This window comes from Asterias rubens, chromosome 8, assembly GCF_902459465.1.
Source record: "Asterias rubens chromosome 8, eAstRub1.3, whole genome shotgun sequence".
Taxonomy (NCBI): Eukaryota; Metazoa; Echinodermata; class Asteroidea; order Forcipulatida; family Asteriidae; genus Asterias; species Asterias rubens.
This window is the reverse complement of record NC_047069.1, coordinates 10,322,029-10,343,866: the sequence shown is the minus strand read 5'-3', so window position 1 is coordinate 10,343,866 and position 21,838 is coordinate 10,322,029. Positions and strand designations below refer to the sequence as shown.

Below are 21,838 nucleotides of genomic sequence, written 5' to 3'. Positions count from 1 at the left end.
TGAGACACTGGTTTCAGGCTCAATTCTCCAACAACAACAGCAACAACAACACCAGCATCATCAACTGCAATCCCAGGTCAAAATTCCAGTTGAACCTAGTTAACTGGTGTCAACTGGTTCAACTGGATAGTGACCAAACTCGTCCATTTTCCATATTAACCAACTGGTTTTGACTAGGTTTAACTGTGTTCAACTAGGTTGAAATTATAAACCAGTTGGTTTCTGTCCATTTTCCATATTAAAGGAACTGGTTCTAACTGTGTTTAACTAGTTTATCAACTGGTTTCAACTAGTTCCAGTTAAACCCAGTTTAACTAGGTTCAACTGGAATTTTGACCTGGGATAACAGCAAGCACAACAACAATCAACCTCTCTACCTTTGTACCATAACATCTTTAGTAGTGTTATGTAAGTGGCTTTGTGTTTTGATCCTTGAAACTTCATATAAAATGTTACGCAACTGAATTATTACACAAGAGCACCTGTATTTTCCTTATAAGGTCATCTGTCATTACAACAAAATACACAATTGTCTGGCATTTTCAGCATACTTTGCTCTTACATGGGGCAAACAGTAAAACAAGTATGAAAGCATGCCAAGTATACCTAGCAATAAAATTGTTTCACTTGTACAGCATTTTTGCTGTTAAACTAAAAGAAGCACAATCTAATCTCATATGTTTTGGGTGCAACCCTACTCAGTGTTTTGGAGGCAAACATGCACAGTATTACGGGGGTAAGCATTAGGCCTGATGTACTTCACGGAGGCGATAAAGGCGATTGCCTCCATGCCTTATCCTCATGAGGTGTCCTTTTCAAAGGAGAAAAAACCTTTGTGCCCTTGCCCTTTCAAAAAAAAGAAGCATACAGGCCTGAAGTAAAACGTGTGTTTTGTCTTGAGACCTTTGTTAATGTTTGCCTCGTTTCGCCCAAGTAAGAATTAGCAGAAGGTGCTGAAATAAATGCAGTGGTGTCTAACCGTAGAGAAAGGACCAGTGTGGCACAGCAATGTTTCAATGATTATTTTTCCCTATGAGCTGTCTGAGAATAATCAGTATACAGTACATGTAGGTCTATGATTAGAGAAAAAACCCAAGACCAGAGCCATTAAACCATTCTAACATCAACATGACACGTATATAAAAACAAAACTGGCTGCAGAAATCTTTTGAGAGCTCAGCAACATAGAAAATTAATCAGACAGCAGTCGCCCGGCCAAATTAATACGAAAAAGTAAAAGAATAAACAGCTTGAGTACATCCAATTTAAATCCTGCCTCCCACAAATTCTACATGTACATCAAATATTAATCTCGGCTCATGGCGGTGTAAATATATTGCTTTACTTAAGGGTTCATTTCACAATATAGAAGCAACTGAAAAAACAAGTTATTTTGGGGTTGTCTCCTTAAAGGCACTGGACATGTTTGGTAAAAGACCAATATTCTCACTTGGACACGTTTGGTAAAAGACCAATATTCTCACTTGGTGTATCCCAACGTATGCATAAAATAACAAAGCTGTGAAAATTTGGGCTCAATTGGTCATTGACTTTGCAAGCGAATAATGAAAAAAAAAACACCCTGGTTGTATTACTTTGTGTGCTTTCAGATGCATAAAAATTACTTCAGCTGCGGTATTTTATTATTTGAGTGAGAAATGACCTCTTTTCTCACAAAACTTTTGTGAAATCGGCTGCAGTGCCTTTAACGACCAGAGCGTGCAAAGATTTCTTTTACTGGCAAATTGCTGTGATTTGGAAAGACCTGCCGTCGGGCATGAAATATACCATCTGTTATAGACTTGAAGATTTTCTTGAGTTTCTGGCGTGGAACATACAGCATTGGAGATAAAACAGACTGATTTCAAAGGGCATGTTATTATCAGAATGTTAAGAGTATTAATGACATTAGAACAACATTGAAGGTAAAGAGGAATACACTCAAGTTGTATCTAATGCAGGGAGTGATTTCATCAAGGAAATTTGCATGGAAAAATTACTGAGTAGTAAATGATGATTTTGATCACCAACTGACATGGAATGTGGTAGGCTTGTTATTTTATCTTAACAGTTAAAATAAAAATAAAACAATTTCACAAAAATAATTTTCAGCTCAGTGGGACAACAATTATTTTAGCTTGTACAACTGATTAACATGTTGCTCCCGAAACCATTGCTCGGTGATTTTCACTTTTTTGTTGTCTCTCATAAGCTTGATGACTAATGAGGCTGAAACTTCTACAGGTAAATTATATTACATATTCACAGTGAGTAGGGACTCATGTCATGGCCGAAAACTTGATCGACAAAAGGTAACAAACCCATTTAAATTTTGAGTATCACATTTCAGGCCTATAGAAATTCCACTAGACATTATCCATTCACTTGTACAAAATTTGAAGCCTGACTGCCTGAAATTGTGTTCATGAAAAAACCAACGCTTTAATTATTATAATATCATACATACATGTAGCTCCATCATGGCATGATAAAACCAGGTCCCTGCGCTCATCCAGGTCTTATGCACACAGTTTTCCTTTGGGATAATCTATAATCCTTTAATTACCAAATATAACTCCATTATGTTTGATTGCACGCAGGGTGTCCCCTCCCCCTCCCCCTCCCCCGCCCATTTACTCTTGTTAATAGTAGTTGACATATGAATTTGGATATTCGAGAAAGACTCTGCTAGGATCGTAATGTCAGACCCTTTACTATTTTGTTTGCATTGTGGTTGGTAAGCAGAATCAGCTATTTCTATTTTCTCACATACAATCTGACGTTCATTTGTACTGTATGCTTCGTTTTTTGAAAGGCCAAGGGCACCATGGCATTTTCTACTTGGTAACCCACGGTGACCTGTGCTTTTGCTCTGGTGCCCCTTTGCAAAGCTCAAGTTCAAATTCAATTTTCCTCATAGAGTGCCCCTTACTACCAGAGGACAATTTGCTGTGCCCTTTTCAATTAAAAATGTCAAAAGATCTTTCAACCATCTCGATTTTCTGCTCCTGAAACTTCGACCTTGTGAGTGAAAACAAATAAACGTGAAAAAGGTTAAACTATTCTTCTAAACCTTGAATTGATGGTTAGGGACCATCAATGATGATAACAGATCCCATCCAAAACAGTCTAGCGAGAAAATCCGGAATTATCTGTATCTAGGTCGCGCACATTTTATATCATCGCGCACCTTGAGAATCTAACTATTGCACTATATTTCCATCCAAACCTCGCGGCAAAATCAATAAATACGCTATTGTTAAAACCTTGAGATTTACCGATACAATGGCTACATTCCCCAGCTAATTGGGGATAAGTCTAGAGATTTCCTCTAAACAAGATTGCGACAAATTCCTCCGCATTGAATTCATTCTTGCCCTCGGATTAATTTTACTGGAGCTGATATTATGTCTTTCAAGGGCTCTAAAACTGAAGATCAAAAAGATGAAGCCCTGCCAGCCCGCCGTCCCCCCATAACAAGGCAAACTCCTGCCCTTCGGGAAACAGGTGGGCTCAAAACATCATGTTATGGAATGCATTTGGCCCGTAAATGAGTCATAGAATAGTTGAGAATTCTTCAATTTGTATAACAGCATGCTGTTTGGACTGTGATGTTACATAAGATCATTTTACAAAAGGTTGAATGTTAACAGGAACGTCGTGATCAACAAGTTTAACAAAACAGACAAAATAAACGTTTGAAGTACGAAAACAACAATGATTCAACAATCAATTATCTTTGGACCTAATCCTGGTTGATGCCAAATCACCTTCAAAAAATAAGAAAGGAAAAGCCAGGGGGAAAAGGAATGTTTCAGGTGCAATGCTGGAAACTTTTTGAACTGGAGCGGTTATGTCCACGCTGGAAGAATAATCCAAAATTGGAACTACGCAATCTTAGAGACATTTCAGCATAAAAGGTTTTTTAGATGAACATTTTAGAATCCCTCTCTCTAAAACCGCTTTCCTTAGAAGGAAATATTTGTCTCCAAATGTTATAAATTATCAACAGCTGCAGCGCTTCTTTCCAAGTAAGATTTTAAGGTCATTAAATTTGTCAGCAATTACCAAAGGCATTCCATACCCTCCCTTAATGAGCATCATTAAACACACTGGACACTATTGGTATTTGTCAAAGACCAGTCTTCTCACTTGCTGTATCTAAACATATGCATAAAACAACAAACCTGTAAAAATTTGAGCTCAATCGGTCATCAAAGTTGGGAGATAATAATGAAAGAAAAAACACCCTTGTCACACGAAGTTGTGCACTTTCAGATGCTTCATATCGAAACCTCAAATTCTAAATCTGAGGTCTGGAAACCAAACAATGTTTTATACTATCAACCTCTCCCCATTACTTGTTACCAAGTAAGATTTAATGCTCATAATTCTTTTGAATAATTACCAATAGTGTCCACTGCCTTAAATGAGCATCATTAACCTCCAAAGTGAAATGATTCGCAAAATGGTTTATATGTTCACTAAAAAGTGTTTCACGTTACTGATATCCAACAATTTCTAAAATCAAAAATCAAAAATTGAAATACTACCCTTCTTTATGCTAATCAAATTATAACAACAACAAAATCAAACTAACGGGCTCATACATGTTTCAATTGATTAAGCACCACGTCTGCTGATTGACAATTATATTATTAGAGTGACTCCAGAATTGACTGTAAATATCTGAGAAGCGTGTCTTCAGCAGCTTCGGCGAGGCTGGAAACCAGGATGTTGACATGAATGGGGAAAGTCCCTTTCGCTCTCCCTCAAAACACCCAAACAGTAAATCAACATTCATATCTTCAGATATTTCATTAAAATGTTCATATTTTAAGTCTGTGTTTAAAGGCACTGGACACCTTTGGTAAATGTCAAAGACCAGTCTTCTCACTTGGTGTATCTCAACATGCATAAAATAACAAACCTGTCAAAATTTGAACTCAATTGGTCGTCGAAGTTGCGAGAGAATAATGGAAGAAAAAACACCCTTGTCGCACAAGTTGTTAGCTTTCAGATGTTTGATTTCGAGACGTCAGCTGAGGTCTCAAAATCAATTAAAATATTTTAGGGGGAAATTACTTCTTTCTCAAAATCTACGTTACTTCAGATGGAGCCGTTTCTCACAATGTTTTATACTATCAACAGCTCTCCATTGTTCGTTACCAAGTAAGTTTTTGATGCTAAAATTTTTTTTTGAGTAATTACAAATAATATCCAGTGCCTTTAAGGATTAAATTTAATTTCCTAGAATTTCACTTGCTTTTTCCTCTTTGCAAGGCTAGTGCAGTAATTAGTCTAACAGCACTCAGATAAGTTCGGTTCATACTTCCTGCGAATGCGATACAAATTTTTACCTGACAGAGCTGTTTTTGCAGCGAATATTCCGCAGGAGTTGAGCACAAGTCAACTGATGCAAATTATTTGTTGCGAATTTGTAACGTCCAAATTTGGGCCGTAAGTCCAGTGTTAAATTGGAGCCCTGATAGGCCTGTACCCTTATGCAGCCAGAATTGCTTTAAAAAAATCTAACAGCTTTATTGATCCTATAAATAATCTCCATATAAGAATTACCTTAAGCAAATAGGCAAACAAGATTAATTACCGTTTAATAGCCCAACCTAAACATCTAGCCTAATACTCAAACAGTACACTCACAGGATAATAATTGGACTATTGATTAAAAGCTACTAATTACTTTTCATAAGCAGTTTGATTAATTGGCTATTAATCTTATTAGTCTGAGTTCAATGGAAAGTAACTGTTGATTGGTTCCAGTTTTTGTATTATTGGTCCCTGGTTTCTCTCCATGTCGGTCAATGAAACTGCGGACACGACAGTTTTAAATTCAGGATCGTTTTGATGAGATTGAAAGCTTTTAGCCCCTTTCACACGAGAGCATTTAACAAGGGTACCTTGCTAAATATTGTAGCAGCCAGTTCCGACTGAGCGGTCTAGTGCTTCAGACTAATTTCTGACGGCTGAATTATAAAATTCTTAGTTTGAATCCCAGTCATGATACTTTGAGGCACTTAACCATAATTACTTCTCTTAACCCAGGTGTATAATTGGGAACCTGAAAGGGCTGAGACAATATTGTGTTGGATAAACACTCTTTGCTCTAACAAAAAAAAAATACAATGCACGTTTTTTGTGAAGTAAATTTTTGACTCCACAAAATGGCTGACAATGCAATTTGGAGGCATATATAGTGTGGATCATTATTTTCTACTTTTAAAAAACCTTTCTAACCATATTTGTTTCATAACGAACGGTTTCATAGACCAACTCGCCTGATCCATTGGCAATGGTCCCTTTAATAAATTGACTGTGTGGTTGGTTGCAACCATCAAGTACACAGTTTTCATATGTACACTGTACACCATCTCCTTAGCTGGTACCCACAAGACATGCCACAAGATTTTCATTTAATAGCCATGGAAATTTTCTGCAGCAGGTGGGCTAGGACCTGTAGGTGGGAAGAAGGCATTTAATTGGATGTCTATTTTTAACTACGTTGGGTTAACTGGTTTTTTTTTTGTCAAAGGCGACGGGAGTGAGTAGAGAACTAGGAAATGTAAGCAGACACCAATGTTATCAATCTTCAGGATGTGTTATGACCATTTTTGATTTTTGACTGCACTTGATGAAGGTCTAGAATTTTCTGGGAAAAAAACACAAAACGGTGGGGATGGTGTGGCTCAAAATATTTACTGGACCGGAACTATGTGTACGAGACCAGCATGCAAGGAAAAATTCCTACGTACGTGTAGGGTAACAAAATAGTTTGAATTTAAAACAGATGCACTAAGAGAAGATGCCTCAATGCCCCCTTGTCAATGCCTTGGTGCCCTTTTAAGTGCTCCAGTGGAAATTCACAATTTCCTCATAAGGTGCGCTTTAGTTACGGAGAAAATGCCTTGGTGCCCTCGGGCTTTCACGAAGCATACATTTAGAGGGGTTTCACTCCAGGACAGAGTGAAAAATCACTCAAAAAGATGCAAACTTCAATATAAAAGAGTGGAAGACCACTCGAAAAAGAGTTGTCCTTCATATGGCTCTTCAAAGAGTGCTTTTTCATTCTTTTACATTGAGTAGGGTCAAAACCTCAGGCCATTAACTATTTTTTGCTTTTTCCTTTTCTTAAAAAGTAAGCCTTCACAAAAAACGACCACAGAATACACCATGAAATACTTGAAACACACAAACCTGGAATGTACACTACCCTGCCCTTGATCTACACAGTTAGCAAACAGTTCATCCACACACCATGGTGTTCACACAAAATAGCAACTTGACTAAAAATACACCAGCTCTAATGAGAACCCTTGACCTAGATCCCATTGGAGCAAGATGAAACATAACTCCCTCTCGGACATAATGGCCCATTCCAGCAGAGGCAGGGATCTCATTTCTCCGCCGTTAAGAGAGAGCAACTCAAATGATCTTTCTACCAAATCTCAGACTGAAATCTAGCAAGCTGGGCTTGTGTGTTGGATTTCAATGCATTGTTGGAGCGGGCGCAAGACGGAGGCACGAATGAATGATGCTCAGAATAGATTTAAACGGAAGATATTATTCTGGAAACCTCATCTCTGAATGTTCGGGGGGGGGTACAAGAAGGGCTTAGATGAAGAACTACTTGGCGCGGATGTGAAGTGCAAAGTAAGGGGAGTGCCATTGTTGCGTAGAATGTGAAGAGAAGATCAAACACAGAATACATTTTATTATAATAAAATCTACATTCTCTGTAAGCTTTCGAATTTCAAATTGATTCGGTATGAAGTATTTTGGAGTGGAATTGTTTCATGGATGGTTGCTAAATGTTTGAACTGCTAGTATTTTTAGTAAATGGAGACGTAATTTGGGGTTGAACCAAGAAAACTTGACTAGAGTGAGACTTGAACCTGCGACCTCCGGATTAAGGCCACATAAAAAAAACCTTTTGATCGTCCCCGCCCGACCGAACCCCTTTTTTTTCTTTTCTTTTTTTCCCATGTCTGGATATCTCTTTATACTTTTACTGCCCAGATTTTTCAACTGATATTTTTTTTTCAAAATGTACAGGTTTGAAAAGATGTTTTAAAGAAGGTTTTTATTCATGTTGGCAAAGCAAGAACAATTCTTCAAATATTTACTTCAAATATGTGCTTAGTTGTCAAGAAAAGGTTTACAGAAAATGTCATCTAGGAGTTAAATTTGTTTGACAAAACTATTGAAAACATCAAAAGCACACAAACCCTCAGTTTTATAGTGATTGTGATGATTTCTTTATTCTTGATTTCATATTTGGCATGTCAACAGAACTTTATAAACAAAAACTACAAAAATACCTCCCTCCGTCCCCCAAGGACGATCGCAATTGTTTTTGTTATGTGGCCTAATGAAACAGTAACTCTACTCACTGAGCTAAAGTATATCTAGCCCTACTGTTGGCGGTCTCCCTATTTTGTCAATAACTTTGTCGGGGTATACATGTAAGTAGGAAATCTCCTCTTGCGGTTTCTTACTTGATAAATAGAGAAATACAATGTCTTAATAGGAATCTTGACAAAAGAAGCATGAAAATGGAAGTTTAAAAAGGAAAAATTTCAAGGTGAAACTTGAAGAAGAAAAAATAAGGAAATGGCAAAGAAGACTAACTTATATGGAAGAAGAGTACACAGATTGACAAAGAAATCATCTTTGAACAACATGAGAAGAAAAAACAAGAAGACGCTTTCTTTCAAAGAGATAAGACCCATATAAATGGAAATTGCATCAGGGAAATGGAATACTACTTTCGGTTTTACCCATACACTGATTGATGGGTTTTTAAGCTCTGTGACAAGAATAACGTATTACTCAGGGTTATACACTGTTAATTGGTTCAATTGTACATGTATGTACTCCACCCACACAAAGACTAGAGAGGGAGAAATATGTAAACAACCATCCACGAGAATGACTTATTAAAGCCATTATACACTTTCGGAACAGAAAAAAAAAAAAAAGTTCACAGATTTACAAATAACTTACAGGGTGTGTACAGAAGGTCATGGTGAAAGACTTCTCTTGAAATATTATTTCATGAAATGCTTTACAATTTGAGAAAACGTTAAAACAATTATCAATTCTCGTTGTCGAGAATTATGGTTTTATTTTAAACACATGTCATGACACGGCGAAACGAGCGGAAACAAGGGTGGGTTTTCCCGTTATTTTCTCCCGACTCCGATGACCGATTGAGCCTAAACTTTCACAGGTTTGTTATTTCTATATATAAGTTGGGATACATGAAGTGTGGGCCTTGGACAACACTGTTTACCGAAAATGTCCAATGGTTGAAGACAAAAATAAGAGAAATTGTATCTTTTAATGACCAGGTTTGGTTTCTCTTACAGGCATTGATTTCATCCTTCAATTTTGTATAGCAAGAAATATTGACTGAACTTGTTTTGTGCACACTGAATGCTTAAATATTGAGTAGCAAATCCTGATTTTCTTTAGCAGCAACTGAAACAGTTTGATTAGCATTTTGCTCTGCTATTGACCTTTATCATACTGCCTCCATCTTGGTCATGTTCCTCGTACCGAATAATAATAATGAATGCTAATAATAATCTTGCAATTAGGAACCAGACTATTTGGTTCTTCCAGCCTCGATTTGGTAACATTGATATCAATTGGAGAAATTCAAGATGGCTGCACCGTGTTTAAGGTCTAATAATAATAAATAATAATAATAAGACTTGTTATGCGCACATATCCACCCTGCTGGGTGTTCAAGGCGCAGTACCAAAATAAAACAAAAACAAAAGCAAAAAAAAACAGACACAACAAAATTAGTCCTTGAAAACCTGTGACATAAGATACGTTTTGAGAAGATATTTGAATTTTGTGGCACAAAGACAAGATCAAAGATTAAGTGATAGAGAGTTCCAGATGTGTGGCGCAGCTGAAGAAAAAGACCTGTCACCCCATGAGTGTCGAAACTTGGGCTCAATGAGGAGAAGCATGGAACTTGTCTATACTACAAGGTAAATCGTTCCCTGTCCTATATAATTCTTGCTATTAGAATCTTACTGAAGGTTTGGAATCAGCGACTGATCGCTTTAATTGGCCAGGAGCAGCTTTTAAATTTGAGAAGCTGTTAAGAGGCCTTCCCCCTGGGTTTGTATCTGAGCATAGAGCAAAGATCTGAGGGGGTGTTTTTCACAGAGACTAATACACAGAGAATCAACTGTACAATTGCAGCTCGAGTGTTTTTTCTGCCTCGTCCGATGCCCAAGCTACATGTTATTTGATCACACTAGAGATGATTATCAACTAACAATAAAATCAGCAACCTCCATATAAAAAAAAAAGAAATTACAGGAAAATAAAGTATTACATAGAATTGTTTCACCATGAATGTACAAGGCTTGAATTTGGGGGCAGAATCCAAAAGACTGCATGTCTTGCACATGTAACTCAACATTTTAACTGGACGGGAAATTATTTTACAAGACCATATTCAAATTGAATGCATTTAGAGAACACTTGTCATGTTACTTTGATTCTCAACGGAACTGAAAGACATACCAGATAGATTCATTGTCAATATTTTTTCACAGAGATACACAATCAGGTGATTTAATACTGTCATAATAGTCAATTGAAAAACACAAGACCATCGGACTTGTCCGGTCAAGATTTTACTGGCCTAACGCTGAACGTACTGGCCTCAGGCCTGCCGTCTAGTGTTAATTTGGAGCCCTGAATTGTACACTATGTCCACACCGATAAACACAAGATTGAAATCTGACCATCAGTTGGATGGAAGGAGAGGGGAAAAAGCTACTGGCTGTCCTTAGTATAGAAGTCCCCTAGGGCTACTCGAAGCATTGATCTTCAAGAAATCGGGTCATCTACTTACTGAGGGGCTGCGCCAAAGAGTTGCGACGTCATCGTTTCGCCGTTCGGCCCAAATGGATTTTGAAATCACAACGGCAAAGGTGCAACTCAATGCCTTGGAATCAATGAAACATGGCAGCGAGGAGGAGTGGGTTTAGTGATAGGAGTCTCTGGCGTGAATCTCCCTCAGAAGGAGAAAGGTCTGTCCTCGAGAAGATGTTTAAGATGTTGCTACCTTATTCAATTGGAAATAAGGAATGTACAAATGTACCTCCACTATGAAGTATTTAGGCCTGTATGCTTCGTTTTTGAAAGGGCAAGAGCACCAAGGCATTTATCCTCCTTGGTAAAGGGCACCCTACGAGGAAATTATTGAAGTTGATTTCTACTATGAGCAAACGTTTTCAAGGGCACCAAGGCAATGACTAGGGGGCATGCCATGGAGGCAATCACCTCCAGTACCTCCGTGAAGTATAAGGCCCGAAATTATCAAAGGAAAACAGGGAACATCTCCAAAGCTATAAAGTATTTACATTTTAGATCTTAAAGTCATCTATGATTTGGGTTATTTTCTGTAGATTTATACAAACATGTTTTTTTTCTGACTGCTCACATTTGTTTTTAAGAGGCTGAGAAAAACTAGTATAAAATATTCAGCTTTTATCGTTGGTTAGTTGCTATGCGAGTTCATTTAGTGTGGTGTAATCCTAAGCCTGCACCACAATATAAGCACTGGTTGACAAGACATAGCTTAGGGTAGCATTTTAACAGAAAAGGGTCCCGGACCCCTTCCATGAATCATCTTATATTGCTCCCCAAAAGGTCAAAGGTCAATCTTGTCAATCAATACCAGACAGCACTGTGCAAAGGTTGTAGTAATCTATGATTACACACTGATAATAAAATTCAAATCAGCACTGAACTCATTAATCAAAAGTCTACCGCTCTTTCATGTCAATTTGGCAATATTACTATGCTGATGGGGGACAGCATAATTCTGCCAATCTGTAACATAAATAATTCAATCTAAATCAGTGCTGTACTAACAGTAATCAAAGTCAACTGCTCTTTCATGAAGGACGATTTATGGTGCAAATAAAACTGAACTGCTGCACTCGGGCCAGTAGGCTTCGTTTTAGGGAATTTTCTCCTTGATTTTAGACTAAAGGGCATCTTATGAGGGAATTGTAGATTTCTAAAGGAGCATTTCAAGGCCACCAAGGCAATGCCCAGGGGGCATGGAGACAATTGCCTTCAGTGCCTCCGTGTGACGTATTAGGCATGTGAAATTTATATAAAGTATACTCCCACTGCTTTTTCATGAAACTTAATTTGTAAACAAGCAATCATAATTTGGTCTAGTCTTAAATTAAAACAACTACACATGTAGTGTTGCATAATTTCAAAGAAAACACTGCAAACATACAATGTTCACATACACAGTGTACAGTACTTAATGCTCGTTGGCATGCCCCAATCAATGTTTCGCCATCTTCATCGCTACTTTATGCATAGAAAACACATACTACAAAAGCAGCATGGACAATGTCCACGCTCGCATTCCCTCGTATGGAAAATGGTGTTACTGAATGACACTGAGAGAGGTTTATCCTACATACACACAGACGATACGCTACTTCCCAACAATATCATTGGACCATAAATTCAATTGGCCGCAAGAATGCAGTCATGCACACTATCGGTTTGGCACATGTCTCATCTTTGAAGGTCTGTGCATAAACATGAAGAGGTTTTTTTTCTGCTTGAGTACATCTGAAAGTCTTTCAATTCAGTAATCAGTGAATAACAGTTTGGAAGATCCTCTGCTAGTCTCCTTTCCTTCTAATTGACAAAAATGAAAACTACTTAACGGTACAACCTGTGAGCTTCTTGGAATTGTCTTAAAAATAAATGACTACAACGTCTTCAACGGATGAGACTGGGAGCTATACTATAGGCCAACTATGTACATGTAGCCCCAAACCTTCACCAACTTTATGATGACATTATGTGGATGAAAAGTCTGTCTGGAGTACAGTTTGGCTGCAAAACACAGTACAAAAAATACTGTTCTTCAGAGTCCTGTGGAATCACTCTTAAATAAAACCAGTATTTTTATTATCAATGTCTTCTCAGATACTAGCGTACAACTGAAGTTAAAGGCACTGTACACGTTTGGTAATTGTCAAAGACCAGTAATCTCACTTGGTGTATCCCATCATAAGCATAAAATAACAAGCCTGTGAAAATTTGGGCTCAACTGGTCATCGAAGTTGCGAGAAAATTATGAAAGAAAAGACACCCTTGTTGGACGAATTTGTGTACTTTCAGATAGGAATAAAAGACTTCTAGCTAGAAGGAAGAAGGCCCCCTTTTATTCAGTTTTTAAGTTTATATTTGTTTTGAGTTATTACCAATCGTGTACCTTCCCTATAACAGAGCTGTATTATAGAAATTTACTTAATTCATTAACTTCATTGCTTTGTTTTCCTTCAACGCTACTGATATGTCTCCAACATATTGTTATAAACAAGAGTAATCATTAATTATCCATCATTTTGCTTTCTGTTTCAATTTTCAGAGCTGTTCTCACATTATGAACGGAAAATTCAGCCAGTTATTGCAAGACAGGGTCATTGAGTTTTAAAAATAGGAAAGTTCTCCCACACAGTTATCCAACATCGTCAATCAATTCCTTGGAACACATTGTAAAATGCAAGAAAAGGTTCTTTACACAGGAATATAATGTACACAATAACGACTGTACTATATGATAGGAAAGTAGCTTTAGGTGGGTGTTTATAAATAGACCATAGTCCTCAAAGACCTCAACAAATACCTAGTCTTGGGGATACACCCTTGCAGTCAACAAGAACCTAGTGGCTAGGGTAAAATGTCTCTACTATGCATGTTGTTAGGCAGTGGATGGAATGAATGTGTACTGCTGATCCTATGCCACTATTTCTCAGAAGAACTGACTGTACTGATAGTACAGTGGTTGCTCGAGGGCAGAGCGTCGAGGGCAGAGCATTAACACTGTTGATGAGTGCAGGAGGCTGCTTCCCATGGCTTCATATTAGCCAACAAGACTAGTGAATAACAATTATAAATACCGTCTTGCATTGCATTTCATTTTGGCAGTGATTACGTTTTGCTGTGTACAATACAGCATTCATGGTTCAACAGTCTACAACAATACGGGACTGAAATTTTTTCGAAAATGACACAATTTCAGACCTAATAAGGATGGTACAGTACAAGGTATAAATGCTTTTTACTATATTTTTTCACTTTCAGTCTGGTGATATTATTGCAGTTCAACGTATGTAGTAGGAAACCTGTAAAGTTACTTTATCAAATAAATAAACAGAGTACAAATTGTAAACTATAGGCCAAGATGACTTAGAACCATTACGCAGAAGGAAAATAAAAGTTGTTGGGAAATTGTTGACACAAAAATTCCCATACGCAAATGGAAGATGAAGATTGAAGAAGCAATTTAGAGATAAAAACATTCGCATTTTATGTCATAAATTAGTTTTTATGACACAAGGAATTACAAAAAAAACAATGTCAAGACCCTGTTAAAACAATAAATCAGTACCGTGTAACACCAATAAATGAACACCTAAGATAAAGAGTGTGAAAATTTTGCAATTTTGCAGTCGAACAGAACTGCTGCCAGCATCCGTCAGTCTACATATTATTTGCAAATGGTTAAAAAAAAAAAAAATCTGTCAAATAATTTCAATTTTTAAGCATATTTTTTTTGCTTAGAAAGTCAAAGACCAGTGAGTAGTTTTGAAGAACACCATGAGAAATGGTTTTGTTTCCAGATAGTAAATGCCTACAAGAATCAAATAACATTTATAAGCATTAGTTGGTTTATTCTTTCATCTTTCAATGCAATATTTTTGGCAGTTTTAACCAAGTTGTCAAGCTTTTTTTTTTTTTTTTTATATTGTTTTTAAAAGTCTTTATCACCACACAAATTTTTTTTTGCTGATTTGTGTTGCCTCGGTAGGCCTTCATCCCAAAGTCAATAGTTCTTCTTTGAGTGATGATGCCCTTTTTTGATAAAATTGGTCGCAGATGTCCGATTGATGACACTTTTTGAGAACATAAAAAATATTGTAATGTATACATAAAATAGATAAAATATTTGTATTGTACGACACTGGCACTGAAAGAGTTAAAAAAAAGCATCAATGGGAGACTATCGTACGGTAGAAGTGCGCATGCTCAGACCTACGCGCGCAATACTGAGCAAGTGCGCGCATGCTTAAAGCCAGTGTCTCAAAAGTCACCCATTGTATAAAGGCAGCAAAAGCTCATTTTTGGATCTTAAATGATTTAGGTTCATTCATTGATCCCTTCATCCTACAAATAAAGCATTTTAAAATGTTTTAAATGTCAAGAGATTTAAAAGAGTTCAGAACTTACCTGCTGCTTGAGTTTTCTTCGTGTTCCTGGTGACAGCTCCCCTCCGGACTTGTCCTTAGCTGATCGAGGAAGTGTTGAAGATCCACCCTTGGCACCCAATATCCGGTTAGACTTTACGATCGTCGGCGATACCAGGGCATCCGTAACTCTCGACTTGTGCGGCTCGACTGCCAAGTTAGGAGTGGACTCTGACATGTGGGCTTGCATGACTGGCCTGAGAGAATGTCCAGGCTGAGGAGGGGGTATGATGGGCTTCTTCCTCATCTTACGGTCCAGAGGATGATGCTGATCAGGTCCCATGCTATGTGAACGCGTAATGGTGACAACAGGTTTGGAAGCAGAAGGCACGGCGGAATCATCCACTGGGCTCAAGGTGGAGGATGATGGTTCGCTGGAAGTCCGCAGATGCTTTTCTGGTTGATGTCCGTGCTGTAGTAATTTCTGTTTCAGACCTTCCTTCAGCGATTCCCCATTGCTGTTCCCAGCACTGCCTTGGCTCCATTTTCGTTGCATTTGGGGGGAGTGGGGACTTTCCAATGCCAGCTGCAAATTAACTCGTTCTTTTCCACCGGATACGAGAAGGCTCTCCGACTTGGCGTGCGAGGCATGAAGCCCATCCCCTTGAAGATCATCCAAGTCATTCTGTCTGTCTGAAACTGTTGGTGTACTAGTAGAGACTTGGATGCCCTGCGTGTACTGATCAAGTTCATTCTGGGACTTATCTCCATTCGGCCAGGTTCTGGATTTCGCTTTCGATTTTAATTTTCCATTGCGCTCCTGAGAGTCTAGGTTCGACGAGTTGATTAATCCATCCGGGTGGTGGGTCACCTCACGCAGGACGTGAATAAACTGCTGTTCTGCGGTGGCATCACTGATAGAGGTAGCAGTACTTGAGATGGACTGACTGCTCTCTGAAACCACGTTAGTTCCTAGAACTCTGGAAGCAGGAACAATCTGGCCTCCCTCGATCTGCAGTGCCTCGAAGAACTGAGAGTCAACCGAATTATTTTCAATCTCCTCTGACAAGCTTCCTCTTTTACGATCCTGTGTTGGGTCACTACGTGAACGCCCATTATCTCCATTACTTCCAACACCACCTTCAGATACAGACTGACCGAGGCCTGCCATTTTTTTCCGTCTTTCTTTCTTGCGCGTGCTCGGGATCGGTGGCTCAGACTCATCAATGCTCTCTTCCACCATGGTATCCATGATTGGTGAAGAAACGGGTGTGTTGTTTATTTGTCGTCTCACATTGAGCGGTTTCAGGGGAGCTTTTAAATTAAACTTATCAATTGGAGATGGAGAAGATTGCATGCTATCGTGGACTTCTTTGGTCCTTGCCATAAGGACTTCTGGCAACTCTGGAATAACCATCCTGTTTTTCCTTCTAGGTCTCGGCAAGGACTGTGTCCCCGGCCAGTCAAAGTCCCTTACACATCCCTCATCTTCACCTGGCTCTGAAACAGTGCTTGGTGACATAGGTCGCATTAAATCCGATGGTGGAATGTCTGTGAATTCCTGCCTGATATCTCGCATTTTGAAGGTTAACTTTTGCAGAGTCCTGACGGGCGACGTTGGAGCACTTGCACTTGCAATACCATGGTCAGGCTTTGTTCTCTTTGGTGTGACAGATCGCGACGGTGACCGCAGATTATCCACACTCCCGATTTTTAAACTATTGAAATCCATGCGAAGCGGAAATTTGGTTCCACCCGACTCACACAGCTGTGGCGAGGTAGGGTCCGAAGTTGGAGAATCTTGATTCCTAGCCATACTGCGACGAACATTATCCACCCTGGTTGGACTACTTTGATTCAATGTTTGTACACTACTCAAGTCTCTGTATCTTGATGCAGCAGTATTTTGAGTGCTCAAAACAAATGCCGAAACAAGTCTAGCCCTATTCTCGGCAACACTTGACCCCTCACTTTGGTCAATTGTACCAACACTTGAAATGCTTGACCGACGACTGGAGTAAGGAGAACTTACTGGACTCTGGAGATCATCAAAAGAAGTAAGGCTTTTCTTAGAGGTTTTGGTTAATCTCTTTACAGCCAAGGGCTTGAATATCTGCCTGGTTGGACTTGGTGAAGTGATTCCAGAATCAGGGTATGTCGCGGTGGTCCCTGAATCTGGTGATTTGGGACTAGTTATTGGCGGTGAGGTACTACTGACTTTAGTAGAAGAATGTGCATTACCTTGGTTGTTGTAAGAAGGGCTTTGTTCGTGTTGCATACATGCCCTGACCCTCCTTCCGGGTTGAATATTCACTGGCGATTGTCCTCCACGAAATGAAGATGCTCTCTCCCCTACTGTTGACGAAGAGTTGTTTCTTATATCACGGCGGTGTTGTTGAACACTAGACGAGGGTAGCGCTGCTGTTGTGCTGCCATACGAGACGGACTGTGTTGATCCAAGACTAGAGTCACCACCGTGCCTGTATGATATGTCCTCGTTCACGACGTTCCCCCGTCGAGTCAAATCCCCTGCTAAAATCCTATTACTGTATTTAGACCCGCCGCCGGCTGCCTGGGTCTGGCGGCTGTTAGCACCGATGATATTCCAAGCATGTTCCTTGTCCTTACTGTGTTCCTCATGCACGTTGTGCTGCTTATTGGATAATGCTAATGACGGCTCATCGTAGTGCGACTCAATTGCAGCTTGACGATCTCGACTACTAGTATTGTCATGATTGCCTGAGCTCCATCCACGGCTAAGTTCGTCGCCAGTCGAAGCACAACTTCCCGTACGTGTATTGCCAGCAGCACGGGTAGTAGCAGAACTGGATCGGGTGCCCAATTCCTTATTAAATTTTCGATACTGGTTGAGATCGTTCTCGCCTGAGTTATGGCCGCCACGATGATCACTGTCGGATATTTCGGTCAGCTGGGCGATTTTGTGCTGAACGATGTCCCCGGTCCCGGTGCGAAATCCCCCCTTGCCTCTAGCCGAAGAGTGTGCCATGCCATACACGAACTCGAACTGTCATGACAGAATAAAGTGTTTACCTTTAGCAGACTGACGACGTCTGTTAAAAAAATGCTAAAGAATTGATACAAGATAGTCCGTGCCCTGGTGAGGATTTACTGGATATTACAAAGTAAATCCCCCTCACGATGTCCTTCTTTAGGAGCTGACCATGTCCTGATGAAGTTGTACCGATCGACGAGCCGGGGTGCTGTAAATCCCACCTAATCGTCCAATGTTATGTTACGAATGCTGCACTCAGTTCGAGTGCCATCAACATTGTAAAGTTGTTTTGTGCGAAAACATGTAACACATCCGTTGAAGTTTACCGGAAGGGCCGCTGCGAAATTCACCACGGAGTCCACAAAAACACAAGTGCTGAACTCATAAACAAAGTATCCACAATGATTAACCCAAACGAAACACAATAATAATCACATCCAGAGGACGAAATAAAAAAGACGAACTGTTGTAAAAAAGTTTCACAAAATCAGTGATTTTAGGGACATGTGGACGAACTCACGCTCCACCAGTCGGAACGATCATTGTACAATGTGCATTCATCCGTTGTGAATGTGTTATATCACGGCGGCTCCCCGTCCCTAGCGTTAACACGCGTTCACTGCTGCTCCTTTATAATACAGTCCACAGATAAATACTCCCTTTACGATAACGGAGCCCACGTGTTTACTTTCCAACACCAAGTTTACATGTCTACGTATCATGAAAAGATTAGCGACTGAACAGTCACTGTTCCCCTCTTTGACCTGCCAAAATACCGGACCACGGGCGGTCTACGGGTCGATGAAGATGTTGATCCTGACTGCGTTGGAGGGGAACACGCTGATACTCACTGCCTCTTGTTCCCTGCATCCTCTTGTCCGTTACTAGATCGCTCCTTCGAGGAACGGATGCAACAACGTCAAAGAAAAAGGCGAAGGAATTTTTTATCACAAGATGTTTCTTCTCCCGTTCTATCACAATCAGCTGCCCGGGTTTGCCTGACCGCAACCGGCCCGCCCGGTGGGTATACTGACCAATGACAGCGCTGGGCTACAGATGATAAAAAATTATATACCTCTAGAATTTACAGCCAAGAATGCATCAATCATACTGATTTTGATGAAGTATAAACGAACCAAATTTTGTCCATAAATCATGAGGCACGCGACCCGGCCCGATCGCCGCGGCTCTCAACGGAAGCTGAGAACGACTTGCTCGCGCCCTCTCCTCATAAACATTAAGCAAGCAATCTCGGTTGCTACACGCGAAGATGCTAGCTTGCAATAAACATTCATCGATTTCAAAGATACACCTACATATGCTTTGCTGTCTTAACGCCGTTGAAATTCTTGATTAAGAATTTTACGAGTTGAAATCAACAGTTATTAAAGAATACCACAGGCGTATATACCCGGTTTGCATTTAGGGCCCCTGGCCAAGATTTAATTACATTTGTCTACTGAGGTGGAAAAAGAAAATTATGTCGGCAATCTGTTCATCCATCTAAGATATGCAATACTGACCGACGATGTGTTTGGAAACAAATAACTGACATAGAGCACAAAGTCCAACTACTGCCATAAGTAATTTTGATTTTAATTTCTTCAAAATTTAAAAGCGTTTATATTTTATTTGTTATATAATGCAGTGAACAGCTTTGTTCCCTCTAAAAAATACTTGAATGTATAAATATAATAGCCAAATAATTGTTTATAAATACTTCAGTAAAAAAAGGTCAGTAAAAAAAAGGCCAACATAACAAGTCAAAACAAGGTCTCAAAACAAGTTCATAAATGTTTTTTTCTGGGTGTTTTTTTTCTACTTCTCGCTTTAGTAGGGTTGTTACATAGTAACATGGGTCATGTAAGTTGAAATTCTGCAGTGGTGTAAACAAATTATGTGAATACCTGTCGTTACTAAACACCTTTTTAATAATTTACGATAAGTTAAATGGAAAATAATTGTATAAACACAAAGTTATTATGCTCCAAATCATAGTAATCTTGAAGTGGCTCTGTGCAATTAAAATTCAATGTTATCGATTGTCTAGGCCTACATGATATTCCAGAAAACATGTCAGTGCTATCCTGTAGTGTCAAACAGGCCCTGAGGCTAGTATTTTTGCAACCAGCGATGCGATCATCATCCATGAATACTGATGTGGCGTGTTTACAAGATTTCAGATGCTTTGCCACCACAAAAACACTCCAATGTAATGTTTGTATTTTGCGTGAGAGGCGTACAAAATAATACCAACCACAAGAGGGCGCACTTTCATTAGAGCAGCGGATCAAAGCTGGCCCAATTTGTTATTATTTTTATCGGTCAAAAGACTGTCAAAGATGGGGTTAGATGCCTTGGTTCTGTGTCAATTGCACAAAGAGCTTGATCTTAAGTTGAATATCAATCATATTGCTAAGCAGAGTGTGATGTACTATACAAATACCAGGGCACGTTCATAAAGCCTGTAAGCACTTAAACTTTCTAAGCACTGAATAAAGTATTGCTTTGGCAGAAACAGGTTACCATCCGCCAAAATTACATTAGGTTTGCATTGTTGTGGCTGGTGCCCAACTCAATTTTGCTTAGTAAAGAAATCTGTCAAGCAGTATTTTCTGCTTAAAGGCAGTGGACACTATTGGTAATTACTCAAAATAATTATTATCATAAAACCTTTCTTGATTATACGAGTAATGGGGAGAGGTCGATAGTATAAAACATTGTGAGAAACAGCTCCCTCTGAAGTGACGTAGCTTTTTGAGAAAGAAGTAATTTTCCACGAATTTGATTTCGAGACCTCAGATTTAGAATTTGAGGTTTTGAAATCAAGCACTTGGAAGCACACAACTTCGTGTGACCATGGTGCAACAAGGGTGTTTTTTCTTTCATTAATATCTCGCAACTTCGACGACCGATTGAGCTCAAATTTTCACAGGTTTGTTATTTTATGCATATTATGTTGAGATACACCAACTGTGGAGACTAGTCTTTGACAATTACCAATAGTGTCCACTGCCTTTAATCAGCTTCATGAAATTGGGCCCATCGATCCTGAACTTCGCTCTTGGTCGGGAGAGGGGCACAGCAATCTCCCTCTGGTAAGGAGCATTTCTATTTGGAAATTTCTGCTAATTTGCAGGGGAGCTTTGCAAAGGGGAACAGCAAAAAACACAGGTATTGTTGTGTGTGCTGTGTGTTATTTTCGGGGCATGCAATGGGCCTATCACTATGGTGATACTGAAATCTGATATTTAGACGCTTCTCAAATTCTTTGTGGAATCGAGCTTACAAACTTGCCTCAAAAGCAAAATGGGTTCAGACTGTTGAACGAACGCAATACAAACATGTAAGTTGAGTTTTGTGTACAGCACTTGGGTTTTGTCAAACATGATTGACAGTTGAACGTGTTTAAACGGTTAAGCACCACCAACAAGTCAGGCTTTAGGATGCTTACCCATCGATACACCAGAGGTAAAGACATCAAAAGTTCAGTCTAACTATACCCTATGGGAGTTCATAAGTTTTGTTGAAATCCCAAGTGTTTACA

General features: G+C 39.3%; 1 protein-coding gene across 1 annotated transcript; it reads right to left on the bottom strand.

The window, feature by feature from the left end:
* Positions 1 to 15,244: 15,244 nt before the first annotated feature.
* LOC117293961 lies at positions 15,245 to 19,293 on the bottom strand. Its single transcript, XM_033776472.1, has one exon. The coding sequence runs from the start codon at positions 18,283 to 18,285 to the stop codon at positions 15,301 to 15,303; it is 2,985 nt and encodes a 994-aa protein (XP_033632363.1). The 5' UTR covers positions 18,286 to 19,293; the 3' UTR covers positions 15,245 to 15,300.
* Positions 19,294 to 21,838: the final 2,545 nt, after the last annotated feature.

Excerpts from the sequence above, each read along its gene's own strand:
- LOC117293961 (XM_033776472.1), bottom strand. The coding sequence starts at position 18,285 with ATGGCACACTCTTCGGCTAGAGGCAAGGGGGGATTTCGCACCGGGACC.